The 27,393-nt window shown below is 40.2% G+C and overlaps 1 protein-coding gene across 1 annotated transcript in view; it reads right to left on the bottom strand.

Moving 5' to 3' along the window:
* Nucleotides 1–27,393, bottom strand: part of LOC124622174 (MAP7 domain-containing protein 1-like) — a 262,531-nt gene that overhangs the window by 164,158 nt on the left and 70,980 nt on the right. The window contains exons 2-6 of the mRNA XM_047147822.1: nucleotides 26,683–26,865; nucleotides 26,188–26,370; nucleotides 24,559–24,684; nucleotides 9,143–9,259; nucleotides 8,967–9,021 (exon numbers count right to left, since the gene is read on the bottom strand). Of these exons, the coding sequence (XP_047003778.1) occupies nucleotides 8,967–9,021; nucleotides 9,143–9,259; nucleotides 24,559–24,684; nucleotides 26,188–26,370; nucleotides 26,683–26,865 (664 nt within the window). The remainder of the gene's footprint in view (nucleotides 1–8,966; nucleotides 9,022–9,142; nucleotides 9,260–24,558; nucleotides 24,685–26,187; nucleotides 26,371–26,682; nucleotides 26,866–27,393) is intronic.

The following is a 27,393-nucleotide window of genomic DNA, read 5'->3' as shown; positions in this document are numbered from 1 at the left end:
AAGCATGTAATTAAATCATAAATTTTTGAAGTAATTACCTGAACTAGAAAAAGGCATGCACTTTAATCAATAAAATATTGCTCCCTACTGGCAAAAGTATATGACACATAGGCCATTAAGAAAGTGAAAAATGGAAAGTGTGATGAAAGATAGCAAACACACATATGCAACATAAAATCAAATTATTTTAACAACATTCATACTTGTACACAGAAAATCAACTTGATTGTGGAAAGCCAACCTTATAGTTAAATCAAGTTTCTTCAGCTTTAAGCTGAATATTATGCTTCTGAACAAACCAAGTAACGACACATACATAGTTTATCAGACAATAAATTTGAAATATGCCTTTCAATCACAGCTGCAAGCTGAATAACTGGGGAAACAGTGAAATGTACTAAATCACAACATTTCATTTTTCTGGTACAAAGGTGAATCCTAACTGGAATAAAGCATGGTCTAGGGTATAAAGAATAGCAGCAACACTAAGGGGGAAAACAAGATAATGACAAAAAGCTGCATGATGTCAGTGGATGCATGAGTGAGTAAGTGAGTTGGAAAGTGTGGGTGATTAACAGCAATGTAGAGATGGCTATCATGGGCTAAACAAAACAGGCACACATCTGTTCACAGGAAGAGGATGGGGAAAAGTACATAGCTGATAGAACTCTGAGCAAGAAGATAAATGAAGCCAAAAATGATACAAAATTAATAGAAACTAAATAAATAATGAGTACACAACTTAACTTGAGCATTTAGAACTCAATACAACAAAAACAAGGCACTAGACCATTGGAGATTAGATTAGATTAGTTTAGATTAGTTTTTCGTTCCATAGATCCATGCTGAGGAGATCCTCATGGATGTAGAACATGTCAATTTTTAGAAGGAAAGGCTGGAGGGGAAAGAGCTTCACTTCCTATATACACAATTAACAGAAACAAACTGCTGAGCGAAAACATTATGACCATCGCCCACCATGAAATTTAATATCACATGGTGGTGGTGTGGGCATGTGGCGCAATAAGGAAAATATATAAGCAGAGCAGAGAGAAACAGGGGATCAGTCTAGCAACTATACAGGCTGCAAATGGCGATATCCACTGACATAAGTGACTCTGGCAAATGGTAGATTGTTATGGCCAGGCACCCAGAAATGAACATCTTGGAAACACTGCCCAACTCTTTGGGTGCTGCTGATATGAAAACTTATAGAAGTGGTTGAAGGATGGTGAAACCAGAAGGAGATGACTAAAGTCTTGGCCGCTCATGCCTCATTAAAAGTCATGGTCAGAGGCTTTCCTGGTTTGTAAAGCAGGACTAGTGGCAAACTGTGGTAGATATGACAAAAGCTTATAGTGCTAGTGCAGGCACAAGTCTTTCAGTGCACACCATTCAGTGTGCATTGTTGAACATGAAGCTTCGCACCAGACAACCCCATTTGTGTTCCCATGCTGACGCAATGACATCATCAATCACAACTGGACTGGACATGAGATCAATGAGTTTAACCTATGGATCAATAGAAATGTGACGGTTAGCTGAGGTGGAATGTGATTGGACAGACAAGCCATGGGAGATCTAATTCTGTACAAGGGTGGGAGGCTCGACTCTGTCTGTAAAGACCTCAGTGGGACCCTTAGTATATTTGGAGAGGGAATGTTCATCAGTACAGGTGCAACAGCCATGGATGGTTAAGCTCTATGGAAGAGATTTCTTGGTATGGAATGGGTGGTAGCAGTCGAAGTGGAGGTATTACTGATGGTTGGTAGGTTTGATATGGATAGAGGTACTGATACAGTTATCTTTGAGGTGGAGGTCAACGATGAGGAAGGTAGCATGTTGGGTTGAGGGGAACGAGATAAAGCGAACAGAGAAGGTGTTGAGGTTCAGGAGGAATGTGGATAGGGTGTCCTCACCATCGATCCAGATCACAAACATGTCATCAATGATTGCAGGCTTTCTCTGGTGTATTTCAGCTATGAACTATTCATGGGTTATCAGTCAAGTGGTGTCATCTTCTAGTCGCAATGAGCAAATATATGGAGTTGCTATGGGTTCCCTCTTAGCACCAAGCATGGCTAACTTATACTTGGAATACTTCGAGGAGGTAGCATTGGACACAGCTCCACTGAAACCAAAAGCATTTTACAGATATGTGGATGACACTTTTGTGTATGGCCACATGGTAAAGAAACTATTTGAGTTCTTGCAGCACCTCAACGGTATACATGAAAACATCAAGTTTACCATGGCGATGGAGAAAAATGGAAGCCTAACCTTACTGGACACCCTGGTTACTAGAAACGCAGGAGACATGCTGGGACATTCGGTATGTAGGAAGGAAACACATACAGACCTATACCTCAAAGATAGGAGCTGTCACCATCCAGCGCAACACAGCTCTGTACTTAACACCTTCGTACACAGGACGAGGTCCTTTTGCGACAACAAGAGCTTACCGAGTGAATTACAACATCTAAAGGAAACCTTCAGAAGAAACAACTACAGCGAAAACTAATAGGAACAGCTTTGAGGAACAATAAGAAGAGAGGAGGAGAGAGACCAGAAGAGGATGACACAAGAGGTTGTGTGTTCCTGCCGTATGCAGGACCACCAACGGCGAAGATCGCAAGAATCCTTAAGAAGCACCAAGCGAAGACCGTGTTTCACACAGCAAAGAAACTCAAGGATATTCTTGGATCGACCAAAGACCCACTAGGACTAATGACACTGGGTGTTTATAGAATTGGATGCGAATGTGGAATGCAATACATAGGGCAGATGCAATGTTGCATTACACAGTGCCGTATGGAACATATAAGAAACGTACGTCTTGGACAGGTTGACAGTCCGTGGTGGCGGAACACAGCATCAATGAAAAGCATACCTTCGAATTTGAAAAAGCAAACAAGTTATGCAGCGCCAGTGGATTTTGGGATTCAGTGATAAAAGAAGCGGTAGAGATTCGTCTGCGTGAAAATTTAATTAATCGAGACAGTGCTTACCACCGCAGTACAGCTTGGGATCCTGCAATTAGGAAAATTTGGCAAGAATGTTCCAGTCTGAAGGGGAATGCGACTGATGCTGATATGAACAGACACAGGGAATCGACGCCCGCATGCGTGTCCCCTTCACCACCATTGGCACCAAGCACCCGGTGCAATTCAGCTGGCACGTGATCGGTCGGCGGCCGGAATCTGATAGTGGTCCAGCAGCTACAAAGGCGCACAACATACAGCATCCCGACACTTCACCTGAAGATGATGGATACACAATCCATTGAAATGTTGCCACTAGAAGACGACACCACTTGGCTGATAGCCCATGAAGATTTCATAGAAGTCATCAATGAATCTGAACCAAGTCAGGGGTCAGGGGTTTGAAATTCTGGGTGGCTGGGGTGGATTCCTCTAGATGGTCCATGAGTAGACTGGCATAGGTTGGTGTCATGCGAGTGTCCATTCCTGTACCACGGTTTTGTTTGTGGGTAATGGTACAGTTGGTCATGGTGACTACAAGAATGTTGTAGGCAAGGAGTAAGCCGGGAACTGGTAAAGGCAGCATTCAGTGGCAACAGGGCTATGGGAATTAGGGACGTTAGTATAGTGGAAGGTGGCATCAACAGTGACTAGCAGAGTGCCAAGTTGTAAAGAACCAGGAGTCGTGGAGAGTCAGTGGAGGAAATGGTTGGTGTCTTTTAAATAGCAGCGTAGGTTATGGGTAACAGGCTAAAGGTGTTTATCCACAAGAGCAGAGGTTCCCTCAGGGAGGAAGGGGGGAGGGGGGAGGGGGGCAGGAACTGGCCACAATGGGGTGTGAAGAGTCATTAGGTTTATGGATTTTAGGAAGCATGTAGAAGGTGCACGTGCGGAATGTGGTAGAGGTGAAGAGGAATATAGACTCGAGGGAGAGATTCTGGGATGGGCCTAAGGATTTGAGGAGAGACTAGAAATCCTGTTGGATTTGTCATATTGGGGTCATTGTGGCTGGGTTTGCAGGTGAATGAATCTGACAACAGCTGGTGGATTCCCTCTGAAAAATAATGCCTGTGGTTCAAAACTATAGTTGTGGAGATATTATTATAAGGCCAGGATCAGTTTTTAGTTGGTGGATTGCAGTTCTTTCCGCAGATATAAGGTTAGTTTCTGTGTTAAGGGATTTGGGGAATGATGGTGAGGCAAGATTTGAGGATAAAAAATTCTTTAATGTTAACAGGTGAATAGATCAGGTGTCCACTTAGCAGTGGCTGTGTTGGTGTGGACTGGGCAGTATTTTAGATTAGAGGGTCTCAAGAAAACACAAAAAGGGCTTCAGTCACAAAGGGTGCATGCTGAAAGCAGGAATAACGTAGATACAGGAACCATTGGTATAACGGTTATAAATTGTCATAGCTGTGTTGGAAAAGTACCAGAGCTCCAAGCGCTAATACAAAGAACTGATGCTCAAATCATTATCGGCACTGAAAGCTGGCTAAAGCCAAAGATAAGGTCAGCCAAAATTTTTGCGAAGAACCTAATGGTGTTCTGAAATGATAGTTTAAACACAGTTGGCGGTGACGTGTTTGTTGCTGTTAGAAGTAGTTTATCTTGGCGTGAAATTGAAGTGCATAGCCCCTGTGAATTAATATAGGTAGAGGTCATTGTTGGTGACAGTAATAAAATAATAATTTGATCCTTTTACAAACCTTCCAATTCAGATGATACAACTGCTGAAAGGTTCAAAGAAACCTTGAGTTTGATTTCAAACATGTATCTGACTCATACAATTATAGTTGGTGGTGACTTTAATTTACCCTTGATATGTTGGCAAAAATACATGTTTAATTCTGGAGGTACACATAAAACATCATCTGAAATTGTGCTAAATGCATTCTCTGAAAATTACTTCAAGCAGTTACTTCATGAGACCACGCGACTAGTAAACGGTTGTGAAAACACCCTTGACCTCTTAGCAACAAATAATCCTGAGTTAATAATGAGCATCAAAATGGATTCAGGGATTAGTGAACACAGGGTTGTCATAGCAAGATTGAGTATTGTAGCCCCAAATCCTCCAAAAATATACCTATTCAAAAAAGAAGATAAAAATTCACTTGAAGCCTTCATGAGATACAATCTCCACTCTTTCAAATTAACAACATAAGTGTAGACCAGATGGGACTTGAATTCAAAGAAATAGTATCAGCAGCAATTGAGAGATTTATAACAAATAAATTAACAAACAATGAAACTGACCCTCCCTGGTACACAAAATGGGTCAGAACAGTGTTGCAGAAACAACAAAAAAAACATGCAACATTTAAATAGATGCAAAATCTCCAAGACTGGCGACCTTTTACAGAAGCTCAAAATTTAAAATGAACTTCAATGCAAGATGCTTGTAATAGTTTCCTCAACAAAACTTTGTCTTGAAACCTGGCAGAAAATCCAAAGAGATTAGTAATATGTGAAGTATGCTAGGAGCAAGACTCAATCAATGCCTTCTCTGCATGATAGCAATGGAGATACTATTGAAGACAGCGCTGTCAAAGCAGAGTTACTAAACATAGCCTTCCAAAATGCCTTCACAAAAGAAGACAAAGTAAATATTCCAGAATTCGAATCAAGAACAGCTGCCAACAAGAGTAACATAGAAGTAGATATCCTCAGAGTAGTGAAACAACTTAAATCACTTAATAAAAGCGAGTATTCTGGTTCAGACTGTATACCAATTAGGTTCCTTTCAGAGTATGCTGATGCAACAGCTCCATACTTAACCATCACATACAACCGTACCACCCAGTTGCTGAACATGCTTCCCAACACAATTTGCTTCCTTCAGAGACTGCTTTACAGCCTTTGTCCTCTGAATCCATACTATCAACACCAAAGTTTCTGAATAGTGCAGTTGGGAACTTTCTCTGCAGTACATTCTAAGTTACTGTAACCTCCCCCCCCCCCCCTCCCTCCCTCCCCAATCTCAAACCTCAAACTTCACTAGGTCATGTCCTCCTCCACACCATCTCCTTTCCTGTTCCCTCTCCAGAAGTACACAGTTTCTACTCAACCAGTGTACCCACTAGTCTATTTCTCCTCCTCTACTTCTCTCCTTTTCCACCCCTCCCTGCCCTGCAGACCCTACCAAACGGCTGTCTTCAGTTTGGCCTCTGTGGCCAGTAGTGTGATAACCGATCTTAGCTTTTCAAAATATTATCATTATTCCAACCTGGATTTTACTTTGTTTGATTTTGTTCTCCACTTATGAATAAAAAGAAACATATTCCAAATTCTAGTAGAGGATGTAGCTGACCTGTAGTGAATCGTTAATGTTTATGTAACTATCCTCGTCATTTCATTTCTTAGTTATTTATTCATTTTTATGCTGCTTGCATAATTTTCATTTGTCAGTAGGTCATATTTCTTCTGTCCTCACTACCCTTTCATCCCATTCCCTGTTCCCAACCTCCTTCCCTCCCACTTTTTATTTATGCATGTTTGCTGGATATTCCTTTGTTGTCACAGTTCTCATCCTTTGCCATTTCTAACAACAGTAATGTTACAATATTTACTCATATGCACGTACATGTGAGTGTTTTGTGTTAGGTATCTAAAGTTCATTTGTGGAGATGGGACAACAGAAGTAAACAATCTGAATAACATGCTAGTTGCAGCACATTAGCAGCAGTTGCCAGGGGTGCATGATTCTTTCAGTACGGGCTATTGTCACCTTACACTCTGCTGTTAAAGAAGTCAGCAAAGTTGTGTAAGTGGAATTTACACATTGTAAGTAAGGAAATGTAAACATTATTATTTATGTTTAGAGCAAGTATTGTTTATGCATTTTTATCTTTTTCTTCTTTTTTTCTGATACAATCCTTTGTGTATCCTCCAACATTAAACATCTATATGTCAAGTTCTACTGAAACTCAAGACATGTTTGCATTCTCCAACTAAGTAACAAGTAAAAAGATAAGCATTAAGCAGTTCAGAGGAGAAAATGATCCCAAATGCATACATGACAGAACGTGATTTACATCCACCATCCATCAACAATAAAATCAGAAATTGTTGCTAAAACTGCACATTCCACTGGGGTCAGCGGCTTGTCTGATAATTCAAAATGTTGATGACTTTGACAGAAATGCCATAAGAAAGAAAGTGCACCAGTTTTTCTTTTGCAATGAGCTGCCTACCATTGATAAAGTCTTTGCTTCTGTTAATGAAGTTTCTGATCTGCTGGACTTCAGATGAGTCACATGTCACTCTTTATTGAAAGAGATGAATTTCAGATACATTAATCATGGATGTAAAAGCATGCTGAGCGACAAAGAATAGGTCATTCTATGGACAATAAAGTCAGCATGCCAGTAAGTTAGAAAAAAATTATTACTTGGATAAGACCTGGCTAAATGCAGGCCATATATTTAATAAAATCTAGGTAGATGATTCAGTGCCATCAGCTACGGAAGCCTTTCTATCTGGGTTGTCTACAGGAAACAAAGAACCATCTGGGAAAGGAAAAAGACTAACACTAAAGCATATTGGGTGAGAGACAGGTTTTGTAGATGAGTGTTTGTGGACTTTCGAGTTGAAAAAGCCCCATGACTACCATGAAGAAATGAACAGCAAGTCTTTTGAATCTTGGTTTTCCAAATTTCTTCCTCACCCTGAGGACAACTGTGTTATTATAGGTGATAATGCACCATACTACTCCCACAAACCATACAAAATTCTAAACACAGGCTCCAGTAAAAAGAATATTACAGACTGGCTGTCATTCAAAAACATTCCATTTGAAAACTATAAATCAGCTTTTAATTCAAATGTTGTAGATGCTATGGTAAATTCAGTAAACAAAACAATTGAAGAATGTCTCCATACCACTGTGAACTGAGAGTCACTGAAATTGACTAGACACAGACTACAAATTATGTCACAGCAAGGAAAAAAACACCTTCAAAATGTACGAAGTGAAAGTACTTCTGGTTGAAGCAGTCACTGATGTAATGCTGGATTACATGGTAAAAATGAGTGCAGCATGTTCAAAAAACTGAAAAATGGATGCAGGACATGGATAACATTGTGAAAGCTCACAAAGAGTGTTTAGTTACTGGCACCAATAGTAGTAACAGCAACTTATCTGACTCCTTAGATGGGTGAATGTTCTGCCTTTGCTTGAAAAAATTAAAGAGCTTGACCCACAAAATTACTGGTGAGCACTTTTATTTATTTGTTCCATTTTTTTTATCCAGATCCAACTAACCCAGGGACCAGGAAAGATTGAGTACATAATTGTGTCCACAATTACAGATTTTATTATTGTTTTTGTTACTCATTTCCAAAGTGTTATGCATGCTAATCACCTTGCTGTCAAGCGACCTCACCTTACACTTTTTTAGTCCCAGTGAAAATGTAATCAGGCCATGTGCTACACTTCTGCAGGGCAGGCCAGCACGTGGCATTGTTTATCCACACTGTCTCAATTTGGTGAAAAGATTAAAGAAACCTTTTTTCTAAGAAAAAGCCTACTGAACCTTTTGTCCAATCATTCATCAGTGAGTGTATCAGCCTAAAGGCAAGAGGAGTACTTTCTTCATAACCACTGTTCAACACATTCCTTGTGAATTCTTACAAGATGCATACTGCATTGGTAGAATACGTAGTTAACCAAAGTTTACACTAAGATAACTGCAAATAAAGCTCATCCTAGTGACACACAGTCAGTGAAAATACCAACTCAATTTATCTGTTTCCATGATTGTTGCTTGATTTTTTGTAGATATTTTATTAAAGCCATGTGCATAAAATCAGAACCTAACTAAATCAACCATCATGCAAGGTACGTGATCATAAACTATATAAGCAGTGCTAATAGTTGATTCCTTCACTCTGTGAAGAGTGCATTTACTTTCACAACATGCAGGAGAAAATGTCTGTACTATCTGATGCCAATTGTGCAAAGGGCACCAACTATTACTCACACACCTAAATGTTTCAATTGAGCTTCTCTTTCTTCAAGTTCTGCCAATGCTTCAGATAACTGTACATTATACAAAGAAAAACAAGAGTAAGATGTTAGTCAAAAAAGAAACAACACTGGAAAGATTAGTCATGTTATGAATGACAACAAAGCAGTACAAGCACTTTATGAATGAAATTACCTTAAAAGCAAGTCTTTCATTGTCCAGCTCTAGTTGTCTTGAAGCTTTCTCCAACAACTGCACACGATCACACATCTCATTTACTTCCCTGCGCAACACTTCTTTCTCTGATGATACCTGCAGATGTAAAAGTAATATGTTTTAATGTATCACAAGAAATACATATTAAAACAAAAATTCATCATTTATGCTGTAAGTTCGTACTCATGAAGGAAAATACTGAAGGTCGGATATTAAATTGCACAGATCTGCTATTTCATTCATGAACAAACTTGATTCATTCTATTCTGTCTTTTACTGTGGCTGAGGTGGACAGCACGAGTATAGAGTGTGATGAAGGGACAAGATGCTAAGTAATGGACATCTTGGGAACAGGATTGCAACACAGGGGCATAGGTGACAGGGAGGGCTCCCAAATGGACATAATTGTAGATTGCACACCAGCAAATTTGATGGAAAGAATTGGAAAAGGAAATTGGTGGAGGACAGGTGGATACCACTACGAGAACAGTTTGGAGGAGGTGTAAGTCTATATATCTAAAAGGAGGGGTAGACAAAAATATCATAGGAATTATATTCTTTCCAGCCACTCACATGATAAAATCCTTTCTTGGTTCAAATTCACTGATGTCATGCTTGTGAACTGAACCCAGGGCCAAGACACACTGCTCTTATTAGCCCACAATGTCAACAAGTTCTCTCATCTCTGTTTCACTTGCTCTTATGCTCTATGAGCCTTCCTGCAAAATGATTGCACTCCACTCTCTGTTAGCTCCGTAAGAGCCTCTGCCCAAATTAAGCCAATTAATCATCCAGACTATCTCAATTTTATTAACTGTGGTCCTCTAAATATGTACTGGTTGGTTATAATTAAACTTTCCCTATTTAACATGTTATAACATGGAAACTAATTACCATGTGACTACCAAACTTGGTAGCATTAATGTCCAGAGTATGGGATGCCTGATTTCCCTGTGTCACAGCACCACTGTCCAGTTCCAACTCTGGCCACCAGGTGCCATCATCAGTCATTGTGATTCATAGTGTCACACACCTGAATGGTTGCAGTGCACTTGTTGAAATGCCAACATGAGCTTGGATAAATGGATCAGGGCATTATTGGTGAAGTTCTATTATCAAAACAACAGTAATGCTGCAGCTGCACTTTGAGAATATCCCCAGCTGAAAGGATTACAGGAAGATCCTATTTCTCCACCTGCTGTGCAGAGTGTGATGAAGAAGTTTGAATCAACTGGAAAACTGGGCATCCCTCCAGGAAGAGGACGATTATAGGTTGCACCACAAGTGGTTGAAATCTCTGTGGCTATGGTAGACAATGCTGCGTGCAATTCCCGATTGCCAGGCACTGTGTATGCTGTGTCAAGACAGTTGAACTTTCCTTGGTCCACTGTATGGAAGGTACTTCGAACCATTTGAAAATGGTATCCGTTCAAGATCCAAACTGTACTGCAGCTTGCCCTAAGGAAGCACAACGATGTGTTGACTTTGCTCTCCACTTTCTTGAGGGCTCGAGGAGTTGATGAGGGCTAGCCCTGGACCATCCAGTGGACATCTAAAGCTCATTTTTCTCTGATGGGTGATCTCAACACACTGAACTGCTGAGTGTGGGGATCTTCACCTCCAGTCACTGTGCATGAAGTTCCTCTGTATAGTCAATGTGTTGTTGAGTGGTACTTAAGTAAATAAATTAGTGAAATCAAAGTGAAGTAGAAATTAGAAAATAAATGAAAAAATTAGTTTAGTTTAGAAGAATTACACACTGGCAAACAGCGGGCAGAACAGCAGAGCAGAAGAGACAATGACCATCAAGTCAGAAGGTTCCACATAAGCGGACACTATCGATTCAGCCGTCAGGGCATCGCCCGACCGGCTCACGTGTTTCTCAGTTGTCGCATGTGAGCAAGGGCCCTCGCCTACATTCCAAGAGCCAATGACCGACGTTAAGAAGATTCTTCGAGAAGCTTTTCAACATGACAGAAGAGGCAATGACCGGCTCACGTATTTCTCAGTCGTCACATGTGATCAAAGGCCCTCACCTACATTCCAAGAGCCAATGACCGACGTTAAGAAGATTCTTTGAGAAGCTTCTCAATGTGACAGAAGAGGCAATGACCGTGAAGTCGTTCACCTCCAGTAAACTGAAGTAAATAAATACGCAAGACGCAGTGGGCCCGACAGACGAGAGACGAAGAAGTGAAGAAGCGTAGCAGTAGTTTTCAGTCAGTTTCGATGCTGAAGATCGTCATGCAAGAAGAGACTGCATCATGCACAGACGCACCAAGTCCGCCGCTGTAATGGAATAGCAAGCAGCAGCCGCGGCGCCAGAAGACAGAAGTTAAAAGGTATTTGAAGTCTGATTTTTATGTACCCGGGTGACTCGTGAGGACGGGAAGGAGACGACCTCACATCAGCAGTCACCTGTGAGCTGGGATGAAGATCTGACAGCTGAAGACTGGCAAGCGGGAGTCCGTTATTCGAGTCCGGGACACTGGCCTTCCCCCGCCGCGCCACGCCGCTCCGCTGGCCGATGCACAACACACGTGGCCGCTTAGAGAAGAGAAACACTGGGACGCCACATCCAAGGTATCACCATCCGATGCACGACTACGCTCTCAATAATTAAACGGGCCACAGCATGAGGCGCATCTCCAGTCAGCTGGGCGAGACGAAAATACGAGATACACACTGCCACGCGTAATCAGACGCCGCCGCAGCAGAAGGCTACGCAAACGACACAGCTGCCATTCTCCGAACCAGAACATCCAGTAAGATACAGTTGTACGAAACTTTCAATAAAAGTTATGTTATGTAAAAATGCTGTTTCATTCTACCTCATACCCAAGCCAAGGAAGAACCCACCCTGCCCACATGTTGTTAAGAGAGAAAAGTTAATTTATTTAGTATTTTCACCCTGACATAATGCCTTAGAATCAAATGCCCTTTGCATTAATGCTCATCCCGACAATTGACTAGAATCAAAAGAGAAAACCCAGTTACATTTAGTGGCAGAACTGTTACATTTGGTGTCAGAGAAAAAACCCTTGGCTCAATATGAGGTGTGAATGACAGTCACTGAAGGTCCACAGTTAGTATTGTTTAATGTGTGAAAGGATATAGGTTTGCATAGCAGTCGTAATATTTTCTTTATTTAGAAGTGTATTTTCTCTCATAATTTTAAGAGTTTGTCGAAAATATTTAAACATCCTTTTCATTCAGTGTGGTAAGATTGTGCAACTAACAGTTTGTAAAATGATGACACGAAATCCTACAAAGAGTCAGCATCACAAGCGGTTTCTACTGATGAAGCTATTCAGAGCATAGGTAATCAGATAGCACAGCTTAAAAATGATAATAGTGCATTATTTAAACAGTTGAGTGAGGTTAGGCAAACCAGTTCAATCCCTCCCACCCTAGATTCCTCAGCAGCAGCCTTGGTAACTCCTTTTTCAGGTAAACCTGGCGAAGACATAACAGCCTTTTGTGATGATTTAGTAGCAGCTGCAAAGTTAGGATCATGGTCAAATGAGCAGCACTTACAAATGACAAAGTTAAGATTGATAGGAGAGGCTAAAGCACATGTATTATACCATGAAGAATTACGGAATGCTGCAACATTTGAGGAATTGAAGAAAGGATTGCGTAAACGTTTTCAAAAACAAAACAGCTGTAGATTTTATAGGGAACAGTTAAACACTATCACTCAGAGCCAAAACGAGTTGTTAGAAAGCTTTGTAGATAGGATTACAAAAGTTAATATTAACACCTATCAGTTGACAACAAGTGATGAAGCAAATAAAGTTATTTTAAAAGAGGCAGAAGATAGAGCTCTGGATACATTTTTACGTGGGTTACCTCCTGAAACGTCCCGTCGTGTCAGAGCAGAGTTTCCTAAAAATTTAGCAGAAGCTGTATCTGTGGCGACGGCTTTCGAAGAAATAGACATTGCCACCAGATACAAGGAGAAGCGAAATGTATTGTCAGCAGGAGTACGATGTTATAGGTGCGATCAACAGGGCCATATAGCAAAAAATTGCAGACAACCTCAATGCACTAATTGTCAAAGAATAGGTCACACATTCAAGGAATGCAGGTCTAAGAAAGTTTTTGGAAATAGAAATCAGTTAAACTCAAACGGGAATGTCGGAGCCGCCACCAGGCGTTCCCAATAAAATTTCATGCTATTAAGGTGAAAGTGAAGGCGGAATGCTGGTTATCTGCTACCATACAGGATAAAGAGGCAAGGATACTGGTTGATACAGGCGCAAATGTATCAATAGTGTAATGAATGCATTGGAGAAAAGAAATATGACCCTCCAGGGTATAGATTGAGTGGAATAGAAGGAGGTACAGTGAAGTCATTAGGATGTACATTATTGATTTTCTATATTCACGGTGTACAATTTCAAGAAGATGTAAAAGTGGTAACACAGGTAACTGACGGGTACGACGTGATCCCAGGGTTGGATTTCTTGAATAAACATCACGCTAAAATCGACCTCAGACAGCAAACTGTAGAACTTAGCGGAATAGTGTTTCAGCTAGGTGACACCGCTGCAAAGGGCCCTCTGCCGCAAGATTTCCCTAACCGGAAGGCAAAATCAACTATACTGCGTGCAACGTCCTTGAGGTTGATTCGCGGGATCAGATACCATCTGGCTCAGGAAAACTTCTCTGGATGACCATTGACCCCGAGGTACCTACAGATACAGTGTGTCTAATAGAGCTATTGGAGGAAACTGAGGAATTAGACGTATCACATTGTTTTGTACGTAGAAGTATTGTACGGGTTCAAGACGTTGAGGAAGAAAGAAAAGTACCGGTACATATTGACAATTTCGGAGTGGAGGACAAAGAGTTGCATAAGGGAATATTAGTAGCTACAGTCAGTACTTTTGAAGAAGAAGATTTCATTTGGTCAGATATTGATAATGGTCAGAAACCAGACGACTATAAAACCGCATTATGCCAGAAGATTGAGCATTTGAAAGGAAATGACAGAGACACGATAGAAGCAGTTTTAGTTGAGTTCCAAGATTTATTTAATGCAGAAGATCCATTGCCAGCAACAGATATCACACAGCATAGGATCCCAACAGGAAATAGCCCCCCAGTTTATAGGAAGCCTTATAGAGTTCCGCATCACTTACAGCCAGTACTGGATGAATTTGTAAAACAGCATCTAAAAGATGGAATTATAGAATATTCTGATTCGCCTTATAATTCAAATATCATAATTATTCCAAAGAAGTCTCCCGATGGTACGAAATGATATAGATTTTGTTGTGACTACAGACACCTTAACAAACAAACTATCTCAGATGTTTATCCTCTTCCAAACATTACAGATATCATTGACAGTTTAGGTAACAGTAAATACTTTTCAACAATCGATTTACACAGCGGATACCATCAATTGGAAGTTGCACCTGAAGATACGCATAAAACAGCATTTTCTACCCCTGGAGGCCACTGGCAATTTAAAAGAATGCCTTTCGGTTTGAAAAATGCACCAGCAACTTTTCAAAGACTACTCGATGGAGTATTGCAAGGACTCAAAACTCAGCAATGTTGTGTATATCTAGACAATATTATTGTATTCTCCAAAGACATTAATGAACATGCTGTGTGCCTGCGTAATGTTTTCAGAGACTTAGAAAAGCTAAATTAACATTAAATATGGAAAAATGTAGTTTTTCATTGACAGAGGTTACATACCTAGGGCATGTCATTAGTGAAAAAGGAATTAAAACAGATCCTCGATTAATTACGGCTGTTAAGGACTTCCCAACACCACAACGCATTAAAGAAGTACAAAGTTTCAATGGTCTCGCATCTTATTACCGAAAATATGTTCAAAATTTTGCTGAAATTGCCCGACCCTTAACCCAATTATTGAAAAAGGGTGCAAAATTTCATTGGTCTGAAGATTGTGAATCAGCATTTCAAACCCTTAAAGATAAGTTAACACACAGTCCAGTATTAGCCTACCCAGATTATAATAAAGAATTTATTTTATCCTGTGACGCAAGTGGTCATTCAGTAGGAGTTGTTTTCAGTCAGAATATTAATGGCGCGGAACACCCCATAGCCTACGCTTCAAGACAACTAACAACGGCAGAAAGAAATTATTCCACAACAGAGAAGGAATTGTTAAGTGTTATTTATGGCATCAAATACTTTAAATGCTACTTGTATGGTTGAAAACTCAAGGTTATTAGAGACCACGCAGCTTTAAAATGGTTGCTTGGGTTAAAGGATCCATCTAGTCGTCTTACTCGTTGGGCCCTATGTCTTTCCAAAATGGATTTCGAAGTTATCCACAAACGAGGCAAAAAACACACGAATGCAGATTGCCTAAGTCGGAAAACAGCACTTTTGGAAGCAACAGGCCAAGATACTGTGGACTGGACAAAGGCACAAGATGAGGATACAGAATGCAAAAAATACGCAACTCAAAAACAATTTTGCTTGGAAGATGGTGTATTATGCCGTAAAACAAAACTTGGACCGCGAATTATTGTTCCCCAACACCTTAGACAAGAAATAATGGCAGAGGCCCACGATCATATCCTTGCAGGACACGGTGGACAGCTTACAACCGAAAGACGCGTAGCAGAGCAATTTTGGTGGCAAACCAGAAAGCAGGATGTTGCGCAGTATGTTCATAATTGCATTGCGTGCGCACAACAAGCTGAACTTTCTCGTTTAAAAATACCCTTACAGAGGCTCCCCGAGGTTCATGTCCATTTCAAATCTGTGGACTGGATCTCTACGGGCCATATCATAAAACACCTGCTGGTAACAAGTATGTTCTTACAATTATAGATCACTTTTCACACTACCTAGCTATGGTGAGTCTCCCAGATCAGCAAGCAAATACAGTTGCCCAAGCTTTAGTTAACAACTGGATACTTAAATTTGGCGTACCTGAAGCTATTATCACAGATCAGGGATCTAATTTTATGTCTGCATTAATGAAACAGCTATGCCACTTATTAAAAACACGTAAATTATGCACAACTCCGTTACACCCTCAGTGCAACGGGCGCACAGAAAGAGTTCAACGGACAATTGGCAAGATGCTTAGTTATTATATTAACGAACAACATTCTAATTGGGATACGTATTTATCAATAATCGTGTCAGTATACAACGCCAAAACGCATGAAGCAACTGGCATGTCACCTTATGAAGTGGTCTATGGGAGAAAAATGCCGTCCCCTTTTGATGCAATCAGGCAGAAAAACGGAAAAGTCGGAGAAACAGTAAGAGATTTCAGTCGAATGATGAAGGATGTATGGAAAAAGGTTCAAAAATCTAATACAAAGGCTTTGGAATGACAGGAAAGATTAGGTAATGCCCAAGCTAAATATCCAAATTACAAAATCGGTCAGTGGGTGATGCTGTCAACCCCATATATTGCGAAAGGAAAAATGAAGAAATTTGTAATAAACTACAGAGGTCCTTATCAAATTATTGAGATCACGTCACCAGTCAACGTTAAACTGCAACTGCCCACCCAAACTACTATTGTCCATGCAAGTCGTTTAAAACCTTTTAAGGGCGCTCCAGATGTAATTCCTTCAACAACAGTGTCTGCTTTTCCGAAGGATGGAGGTAGTACCCGAAAAGGAAACAGAGTGGCCACGCCAGCACAACATACAGACATGGCACCATACAATCTTCGACCAAGAGTGCGAATGTCCTAGTGGAATCTCAGTAGACTGTGGATAGTATAAAAATGTAGATAATTAATAAATGATAATGGTTTATTTTTTAAGAAAAAAAGGTTGAACGTAGATTGATGTAGATCTTGTAGTTAACAATGTATTCCTTCTATTCTTTATTTTTGTTTCTACTAGGTTGGTAGATCAATAACCATGATGTTTGCTTTTTTCAGAAGACGCCATGCAAACATTTCCTACACAAAACCTATCCTACCTGAATTACTCCCTTGACAGTTCCCTTCTGAAGTCATTAGATATGTTCATAAACTCGCACAGCAAGGCAAAATTGATGCCATTGTTATGCTGCAACATGTCTTAAAATTAAAAAGTGAACACAAAACTAAAATTATAATGCTAGGAACGGGTATATCTGGAACCTTTGTGTTGGTGTTTCTGCTTTGTACAGTTTTCTTTTATTTAAGACGACAAAAGAAGCTAATTATAATATACCACTTCATCAAATACCTGTTCATTGGATACCACACTCTTAACTGGTGTACTTCAGTGGTTACTGTTGAGAATTAGTGTATTAATTTTGTTTATTGTACTTCAATCTTTATTAAACAGTCTCATGTTAAAATAAACAATACTGTAGAATAGATATTCTTGCATCGGTATAGGATAGATTAAACAGGTGTTGCTATGTAATTTTCTACGTGAAAAATGTATTTTTTGTTTATTCATTGCCATCAAGATTTGTTACACTTATTACAACGAATTATGTGTGAACTATGTGATTCATGAGCGTACAGTGCTTTAGTAAAGTGCTAAAGTATTTTCAACATACTTAATGTGAAGCGTGTGTAATCTTCTAAGTCGAGAGTTTTCATTGCTTGTGTTAGTGCTTTTGCCGTGTGAAGAGTGGAGGAATGTTGAATGGTAAATTCGAGGGCGAATTTCTCCGAAGGGTGGAGCAATGTTGAGTGGTACTTAAGTAAATAAATTAGTGAAATCAAAGTGAAGTAGAAATTATAAAATAAATGAAAAACTTAGTTTAGTTTAGAACAATTACACACTGGCAAACAGCAGGCAGAACAGCAGAGCAGAAGAGACAATGACCATCAAGTCAGCAAGTTCCACATAAGTGGACGCTGTCGATTCAGCCGTCAGGGCATCGCCCGACTGGCTCACGTGTTTCTCAGTTGTCGCATGTGAGCAAAGGCCCTCGCCTACATTCCAAGAGCCAATGACCGATGTTAAGAAGATTCTTCAAGAAGCTTTTCAACGTGACAGAAGAGGCAATGACCGGCTCACGTGTTTCTCAGTCGTCACATGTGATCAAAGGCCCTCGCCTACATTCCAAGAGCCAATGACCGACATTAAGAAGATTCTTCGAGAAGCTTCTCAACGTGACAGAAGAGGCAATGACCGTGAAGTCGTTCACCTCCAGTAAACTGAAGTGAATACATACGCGAGACGCAGTGGGCTCGACAGACGAGAGACGAAGAAGTGAAGAAGCGTAGCAGTAGTTTTCAGTCAGTTTCGATGCTGAAGACCGTCATGCAAGAAGAGACTGCATCATGCACAGACGCACCAAGTCCACCGCTGTAATGGAATAGCAAGCAGCAGCCGCGGCGCCAGAAGACAGAAGTTAAAAGGTATTTGAAGTCTGATTTTTATGTACCCGGGTGACTCGTGAGGACGGGAAGGAGACGACCTCACATCAGCAGTCACCTGTGAGCTGGGATGAAGATCTGACAGCTGAAGACTGGCAAGCGGGAGTCCGTTGTTCGAGTCCGGGACACTGGCCTTCCCCCGCCGCGCCACGCCGCTCCGCTGGCCGACGCACAACACACGCGGCCACTTAGAGAAGAGAAACACTGGGACGCCACATCCAAGGTACCACCATCCGATGCACGACTACGCTCTCAATAATTAAACGGGCCACAGCATGAGGCGCATCTCCAGTCAGCTGGGCGAGACGAAAATACGAGATACACACTGCCACGCGTAATCAGACGCCGCCGCAGCAGAAGGCTACGCAAACGACACAGCTGCCATTCTCCGAACCAGAACATCCAGTAAGATACAGTTGTACGAAACTTTCAATAAAAGTTATGTTATGTAAAAATGCTGTTTCATTCTACCTCATACCCAAGCCAAGGAAGAACCCACCCTGCCCACATGTTGTTAAGAGAGAAAAGTTAATTTATTTAGTATTTTCACCCTGACATAACGCCTTAGAATCAAATGCCCTTTGCAGTAATGCTCATCCCAACAATTGACTAGCATCAAAAGAGAAAACCCAGTTACATTTAGTGCCAGAACTGTTACAGTGTCACTGTTTGGTGAGGCTTCATGGCTACATTCATCATTGGCCCAACCTTTCTTTGAACAGGTTGGTGCCCCAGGACCAAAGATGTGCAGTGTGACTGGCCATCAATGCTTCACCAGCGTGTCATACCCACCCTACAGGAGAGTGACACATTGAACTCAACAGTTTTCATGCAAGATGGGGCCCCATCGCACATCACTCGTGAAGTTCACCTACTTCTCTGAAACACATTTGGAAATGATCAAATTATCAGCCAATCATTTCCAAATGCTTGGCCAGCATGATCACTTGATCTCACATCCTGTGATTTCTGGATGTGTGGCTATCTGAAGAACAGGGTTTACCAGGGGGTATTCACATATGTGCTGATCTGAAGCACACACAGAATATCTAGAGAGGTGGCCAGCATACCTTCGGTCATACTTCATTCTGCTGTGCAGAATGCAATCCTGCACTTTCAGACTCTTCTGGACACTGATGAGTGCCATATTGAGCCCATTTTGTAGCGGTAATGGTACCAGTGTGTAATGGTATGATGTACCATAGCAGCAAATTGGAAGTGTTTCAATTGAAGTGATTCTGCATTATTTCTTTTCCCCATGTCCTTGACATGAATGCTACCAAGTCTGGTACTCGCAAGGTAATTATTTTCCATGTTATAATATGTTAAATGGGGAAAGTATAATTATAAGCACCCATTATATTGCTAAATGGGTGTTCATAGGATGCTAGTCAGCTTACACATGTGCTACGTCTCTATAATTCTAACAGTTTATTTGTGAAAATGTATTATGAATGTACTCAGTTTCATATTATTCATGTCTCTGAGGTGAAGAAAGAAGATGCACAAGGGCATTTGGCCAGAGGATCTAGGTAGAACTATACTTGCCCTTTCACCAAAGAAACACAATGCCACAGAATGTAAAGATTACAGGACTATTAATTTCACAAGTCACACTTCAAATGTTGTGTGCAGGCTTTTACTCAGAAGACTATAAAGCAAAATTGAAGAAAACACTGGACAGCATCAGTTTGGGTTTAGAACGGGAATATGATATACTACTGGATGTTTGAGGATTACAGGACAAAAAGTGCAAGAAGTTAACTGGGTTATGCATATATTTTCTGGACTGGAAAAAGGAGTCCGCCAAAGTGTACTAGAATATCCTCCTGAAGACCTTAAAGGATGTTGGTGTAGACTGGAAAAAGCAGAAAATGCATAAAGGAACTCTACACAAAACAGAAAATGGTAGTGACAGTTGGCAATGAAGAGACAGATGAGACAGGTATCTGAAGAGGTGTTATAGAAGGGAGTTGTTTGTCACCAACAGTTTTCAAGCTTCATGCTGAGCATACAAAGCATTAAAAACAAAATGTATAATAGGAGGAGAAGAAGGGACAATGGTAATCAAGAATATAGATGATCAAGTTGTGTTGGCTGAATGAAAAGAAGAACTGTTATTTATGATGCAGAGGATCTTAAAAGTGGGAAAAGAGTAAGGAATTAGGGTAAATGTAAAAAAGACCAATGAATCAGCTGAAATGATGGTGAAAATACCATTGGAAAAAAAAGACTCTGGGGCAAGTAAAATCTTTTAGACATGAAAATAGCTTTGTGACAGAAAACATAAGGTCTTTGGTAGTAGGATACCTATGAGTAAAATATCTTCTGAAAAGGTAATGGAAAATATTTGGAATTTTTTTAATGTGGATGTGGAGAAAAATGATGAAAAGAAATGGACTGGCAAAATGATAAATGAAGAAATAGGTCCTAGTTCCAATAACATAAGAGAAAAGAGAACTAGTATAAAAGATAAGAATGGAATACATCTCAGCTGCGACATGCACATCAAAGAAATTGCCTGCAATTAAGTCACCGAAGGAAAGATCAGATGGAGTGCGAGGAGAGAAAGAAGAAGAAATGGTGGGTGGCATTAAAGAGTGATGAAACTAGCAGCAGATTACAGAAAAAGCACACAGCATATAAAATGAAGGCCACAACAGTATTGTACAATTCATTTTGGTTCTCACCTCAGGTATTAATAAATACCTGCAGGGCAAATATCAGTTGTAGTTATGATTCCTGCTCCTTCCAAACATGAATCCAGCATTTCTACTTTTGTATAATCTCTTTGGATTTATTGCATCATTTCTACTTATTTTACTCAAGGTGAAAATGACTGCTATCAGTAATAAAAACATGAAGTACTCAGTTCTATGCTAACTTTAAACGAAATATGTATTGTACCATATATGTTTCTTTGTCAAAAGTGCATATAGATAAATCTCAGTCATCTTTATCCATTTCACAGTAGTCTTGTTTTAGTGCCAGAATGCTAAGAAAAATAAATGCGAATGATAAAGTGGTGATATTATAACTTAATTATCGTTCCTGATCTTTTTTACAACATAAATCAACTACAGGTGAAGTACATTTGTGTTTACCATTCACTGCATTCAACCTACTTCCTTCAAATAATAAAAATTACAACATAAGATCAATACTATCTGTTCACATACAACTTCGCTTATGGCTATAATGATCTTTAAATACAGTCAGAGGAAATTATTGGCAGGAATGAAGACAATGGGTATCCAGTTTAAGAGAAGTATAATTTCTGCATATCCAGTTAACGGTTTGGACAACTGGAACAATAAAGAACTGTTCATATCTTCTGTGTATGATGTAACATCCACTGTAAGTAGATTCAGATAGATGCTTCTTTTTCTTTTTCCTGGTCTTATCCCACATCTTCACAGGGTTTGGCATGTTAATCTGATTTGGCAATGTTTAGTAGTATAGGGTGGCTGGATGCCCTTCATCTCATTCCTCACTCCTCACCCATACCCTCCCCCTATCCAGAATGGAATCTGTGTACCCCATCTGTTTGTATCTAATGTTATCCCAGGTAAACCAATGTTTGTGAATCATGTAACTGAGGCAAGATGTAGGTATCAACCCAGTATTCACCTAATAAGATACGGAAAAATCCCCTAAAAAATACATCCAGGCTGGGCAGCACAACAGCCTTCATCAGTAATCCACTGGATGGATTCAGTCTGGAGCCACCATACCTCCCTGAATACAAGAAGCTGCTGACTCACGCGGCTATCGAGGTGGGTCGTATTCGATAGATTCATAATGCACATTTAATCTTACAATGTCAGCGTAAGAAAGTTAGCTGCTGCCTTCGAGCTGCAAGATTTTTCAGTGGCAGTGAGAGATATTTGGCAGAAGGCCATTTGTCACTTCGACATCAATACATAATCAGATGTATTGCGGCAGCACAGTTACAGAAGAATGTAGTAAACTGGTAAGCATCCCAGTGTTTTTTTCCCCTATTTTGATGGACTGTGTACCAATTTCTTCAGTGTACTCTCTATAATTTATATTAGTTAATATGGTACACAAAAAGGAACTTTTTCTCCTTGGTTTAGTCTGATCAGGATCGTAAGTGACAAAGACAATGGTAAAAGTTGTGTTTATAAAATGGTAAAGAAGGTTAAAAGACAAAATGAGGAGAAAAAGGTCCACAACGTCCACATAAAGGCTTAAGTAACTGAATACTGATTTTTTTCCAGTTGCAGGGAAGTGAATAAACAGTATGCCCTCCTATCTGAAATATTACATAGGATACTAATTCAATAAAGATGCCAACACTCTGAATATCTTCAATGATAGTTTTGCATAAGACAAAAATAATATTGTTATGGTTTGGTTCTAATTGTCTTCATTTAGCAATATATTCAAGACTGGTTCACTAGCTGCCAGGATGTAGTGACAAATGTTAAACATGTGATCAAAACATCACACATACTGAGAGAAAGAAACAGAGAGAGAAAAATCTACCTGCCAGGATGTAGTGAAAATCTTAAACATGTGATCAAAACATCACACATACTGAGAGAAAGAAATGGAGAGAGAAAAATGTTATTGGAAAGAAACTGATATGATGTAGTTGATGAATGTGGTAAAGATTTTATAGTTTATTATGCCATAGTGAGTGATTGTATAAACCCTAGTGTAAGTCTGAGAGGTTTTATAAGAAATATGAAATTTTCTGGAAGAGGCACTTTTAATGCCCAAGTACAAATAGTTCCTCAGAAACCGACACCACCATTTATAGAGGTATATTATAGGTTTATAGCTAACAATTACTCAACTAGGTGATACACAGACTGGATGCACCAGCAGTGTGAGAGTCAGTTCTTTCGTTACATGTTTTACAACATAATGACGCAATGAAGATCATCCAATTCTATAAATGACAAACATATTTATAATTTAATTTTATCCATATTTGAAATATACTTAAACACCATCTTCAGTCACTAACACTCTCATTTATGTTTTGTAACAATGTGCATTTCAAGCCCTTTGGACTCATCTTAAAGGGGTATCAAATGGTTACATTAATTTTCTTGCTCTTGAGTATGATGATGCTTCACCACAGTGCATTCCTGTTATTAGAAGCTTATGTGTTAAATTGTCCACTCAGTAACTGTGCAGTCACCACAGCAGATAGCTAACCAAAGGTGCCTGAATTTGATTCCCAGCCAGGTCAGGGATTTTCTCTGTTCAGGGACCATTTTGTTGTGTCATCTTCATCGTTGTTCACTATCACTGAGATGCAAGTCATCTAAATAGTATTTCATAAAAATACCTGCACCCAGCAGCAGGGCTGCCTCACATGAGGTGGAGGCCGAGGCCAAGGTGGAGAGGGAGGGAGATGGGGAGGGTTAGCAGAGAGGGAGGGGGAGAGGGGGAGGGGAGAGGAGAAGGGGAGAGGGGGAGGGGGAGGGGAGAGGGGGAGGAGAGAGGGGGAGAGGGGAGTGGAGAGGTTGAGGGGGAGAGGGGAGTGGAGAGGTTGAGGGGGAGAGGGGGAGGGGGAGTGGAGAGAGCGGGAGGGGGAGGGAGAGGGAGAGAGGGGGAGTGGGAGAGAGGGGGAGTGGGAGAGAGGGGGTGTGGGAGAGAGGGGGAGTGGGAGAGAGGGGGAGTGGGAGAGAGGGGGAGTGGGGGAGAGGGGGAGTGGGAGAGAAGGGGAGTGGGAGAGAAGGGGAGTGGGAGGGAGGGGGAGTGGGAGAGAGGGGGAGGGAGAGAGGGGATTGGGAGGGAGAGAGGGGATTGGGAGGGAGAGAGGGGATTGGGAGAGAGGGGGAGGGGGAGAGGGGGTGAGGGGGAGGGGGGAGGGGGAGAGAGGGGGGAGAGGGAGAAGGAGAGAGAGAGGGGGAGAGGGAGTGACTTTATCCCATGTGCCATTTGTGAATGGAACAGTCAAGGGGAGGGGGGATAGAGATATCAGAAGTGTCTTCTGCCACATTGTCAGGTTGCCTGCAGAATACAGGTACACATGTAAATTATAATGAAACAAAAAAATGAAGTGAATACAAACTTTTATTATTTCAGACAAAAGGTCTCCATCCTTACTAACTCCATTGACATCATTAGAAAATCCAAGTTTTTTTAAAACTTCTATTTCTTCCATGAGCTTTGCACGGTCAGCTATTAGGAAAGCAACCTGAAACATGGAATTGCATGATTTATTGCAATATAACAAAAAAAACACTAGAAAATTATAATATCATACAGTATTATATACCAAAGTCCCCTACTGCAACTTTTATCTACATTTGAAAGACCATCTTAAGAACTACTTTATGCATTTCAATACACTTTTTACTAATAAGCAAAGTAATTTATGAGAAAGGATTGTGTATATAATTTATTAGTGCTTAGTCAGACAAGCCATTCACTCATAGATACTTAGTGCTATCCATGTGAAGCCAGGGCAAGTCCCTACTATTATATGTATATAAATACATATGTGCTAGAACCTTCTATCAGAATAAGAAAACACAATGTATGTAAGTGGGTGGAGAAAAATCTATTCACCAATTGGCAGCAGAAAAAAATCATATAAAGGTATTGTACAATAATCTGCAAGCATTTGGAGCCAGTGGCACCTTCTTCTTGCAGAAGAGTTGAAGGGGAAAGGAAGAGGAGTGAAGGAAAAGAACTGGTGAGGTTTATGAAATAGTGAGGTTTATGAAATGGGGAGTTTGGAAAAGTCACCTGGTACCCATGGTTACAGGAGACTTACTGGAAGAGATGAACAAGAAAGACTGATCGTTGGGAGCTGCACCAGATGAGATTTGAAAATGTGATAAATTAAAGGTGGAAGACACACTAATATGCAAGACAGAGAGTAGTGCCAAAACATCATGCATGAGTTAAAGTAGTTATTTTGGAATAAAACTTTACAATGCTCAGCCAGTGTACATAAAGGAAATAACAGATGACAAAATTTAAAACTGAGCTTAAGAATACTTTTTAAGCAAAAGTTTCTATGACATAGATGACTGCTTGAATGTGTGTAAAATTATTGTCTTAACATTATTGTCTTAAAATTATTGTCTTATATATATGATGATGTGACTCACCATACGAAAGCGCTGGCAGGCCGATAGAAACACAAACAGACACATACATACACACAAAATTCAAGCTTTCACAACAAACTGTTGCCTCATCAGGAAAGAGGGAAGGAGAGGGAAAGACGAAAGGAAGTGGGTTTTAAGGGAGAGGGTAAGGAGTCATTCCAATCCCGGGAGCGGAAAGACTTACCTTAGGGGGAAAAAAGGACGGGTATACACTCGCACACATACACATACACATATCCATATCCATCCACACATATACAGAATCTTTCCTGATGAGGCAACAGTTTGTTGTGAAAGCTTGAATTTTGTGTGTATGTATGTGTCTGTTTGTGTTTCTATCGACCTGCCAGCGCTTTCGTATGGTAAGTCACATCATTTTTGTTTTTAAATATATTTTTTCCGCGTGGAATGTTTCCCTATATATATATATATATATATATATGGAGTCATTCCAATCCCGGGAGCGGAAAGACTTACCTTAGGGGGAAAAAAGGACAGGTATACATTCGCGCGCGCGCACACACACACACACACACACACACACACATCCATCCACCTATACACAGTAACATTAAAGATACCTGTTCTCCTAAACTGTCATCTGCAATGCACTGCAAGCCACTTTTTTCCAAAAGTGAAGCTAGAGTAGCAGCTTGCTCTTGGGACGATTCCAGTTTTGAGCGCAATGTTATTGTTTCATTCTCCAGATGATCTGCACGTTTTTCTGCCAGATCTCTAATGTGGCCAATGTAGTTTTCCATCTCCTATTCAAATATTTGAAAGTGAAATTTTATAAACCAAAACAATAATCTATTTTTCATAAAACTACTACAAAAGAGGTAAGTTTGGTATACACATAAAAGCAAAATGTGACACACTTTATGTAACAGTTAGTGATGGAAAAATTATAGTCCATATACAATAAATGAACTTGAAAAATTTAAAATTTACTTTCAACATTCTTTACACCAAAATAACAAACATTCATACAGTATGATTTAAATATGGTACCTACACCCAGATGGTTTGACTAGCGTTTTTTGAAATCAAAACAAACTGGTGAATGAAACTGTTACCTCCATCTCTTCACTCCGTAAGTCACGGAGCTTGTCCAGCTGTCGTCTGGTACTCCGAAGGTTGCTCTCTGCATCAACAAGCCATCGCCATACATGGAGCAGCCTTTCCTCAGGCACAAGGTTCTCAAAGTCAAGACCTTCTTTCTCAAATCTTTGCTGAATTTCTGACCATTCATCTTCACACTGCACAGAGGATAAATTTAACAACAACTAAAAGGCAGTTCTAATATAAATATGTAGTTAACTGGATCAGTAGCTGACAGATTCAAATATACACTGGTGTGCAAAACTTAGGAATGAAAGTAATTTTTGTATGATGTGTTACTGCCACGTAATATAACTTGATGAAATGTGGAGCACACAGAGAAAGAACTGCTACTGTATAATACAGAAGGAAAGAAAAAAAGCAATGAGACAAACAGAAATTACAGTTTTATTCAAAGATTCTAATCACACTGAAGTCACAGCAATTTATGATGTTCCCCTGGACTTTACAAAAAGTGACATGGTTCTACATTGGGTGCGTGATCAGAATCATCATGGCCAGCAATGCATGCTCTGCAATACTCTCTAATGCTGATCACAAAGTGGTATGTAGTTCATATGGTACGGCGTTCCATTCCTCCACAAGTGCAATTGACAACTGCTGGATTGTCGTTAGTGCATGTGGACATGCTAAAATACGTCTCTGCTACATATCACAAAATATGC

This window comes from Schistocerca americana, chromosome 1 (genome assembly GCF_021461395.2).
Source record: "Schistocerca americana isolate TAMUIC-IGC-003095 chromosome 1, iqSchAmer2.1, whole genome shotgun sequence".
Lineage (NCBI taxonomy): Eukaryota > Metazoa > Arthropoda > Insecta > Orthoptera > Acrididae > Schistocerca > Schistocerca americana.
Note: the sequence above shows the minus strand (reverse complement) of the source record. Positions and strands in the feature narration are given on the sequence as shown.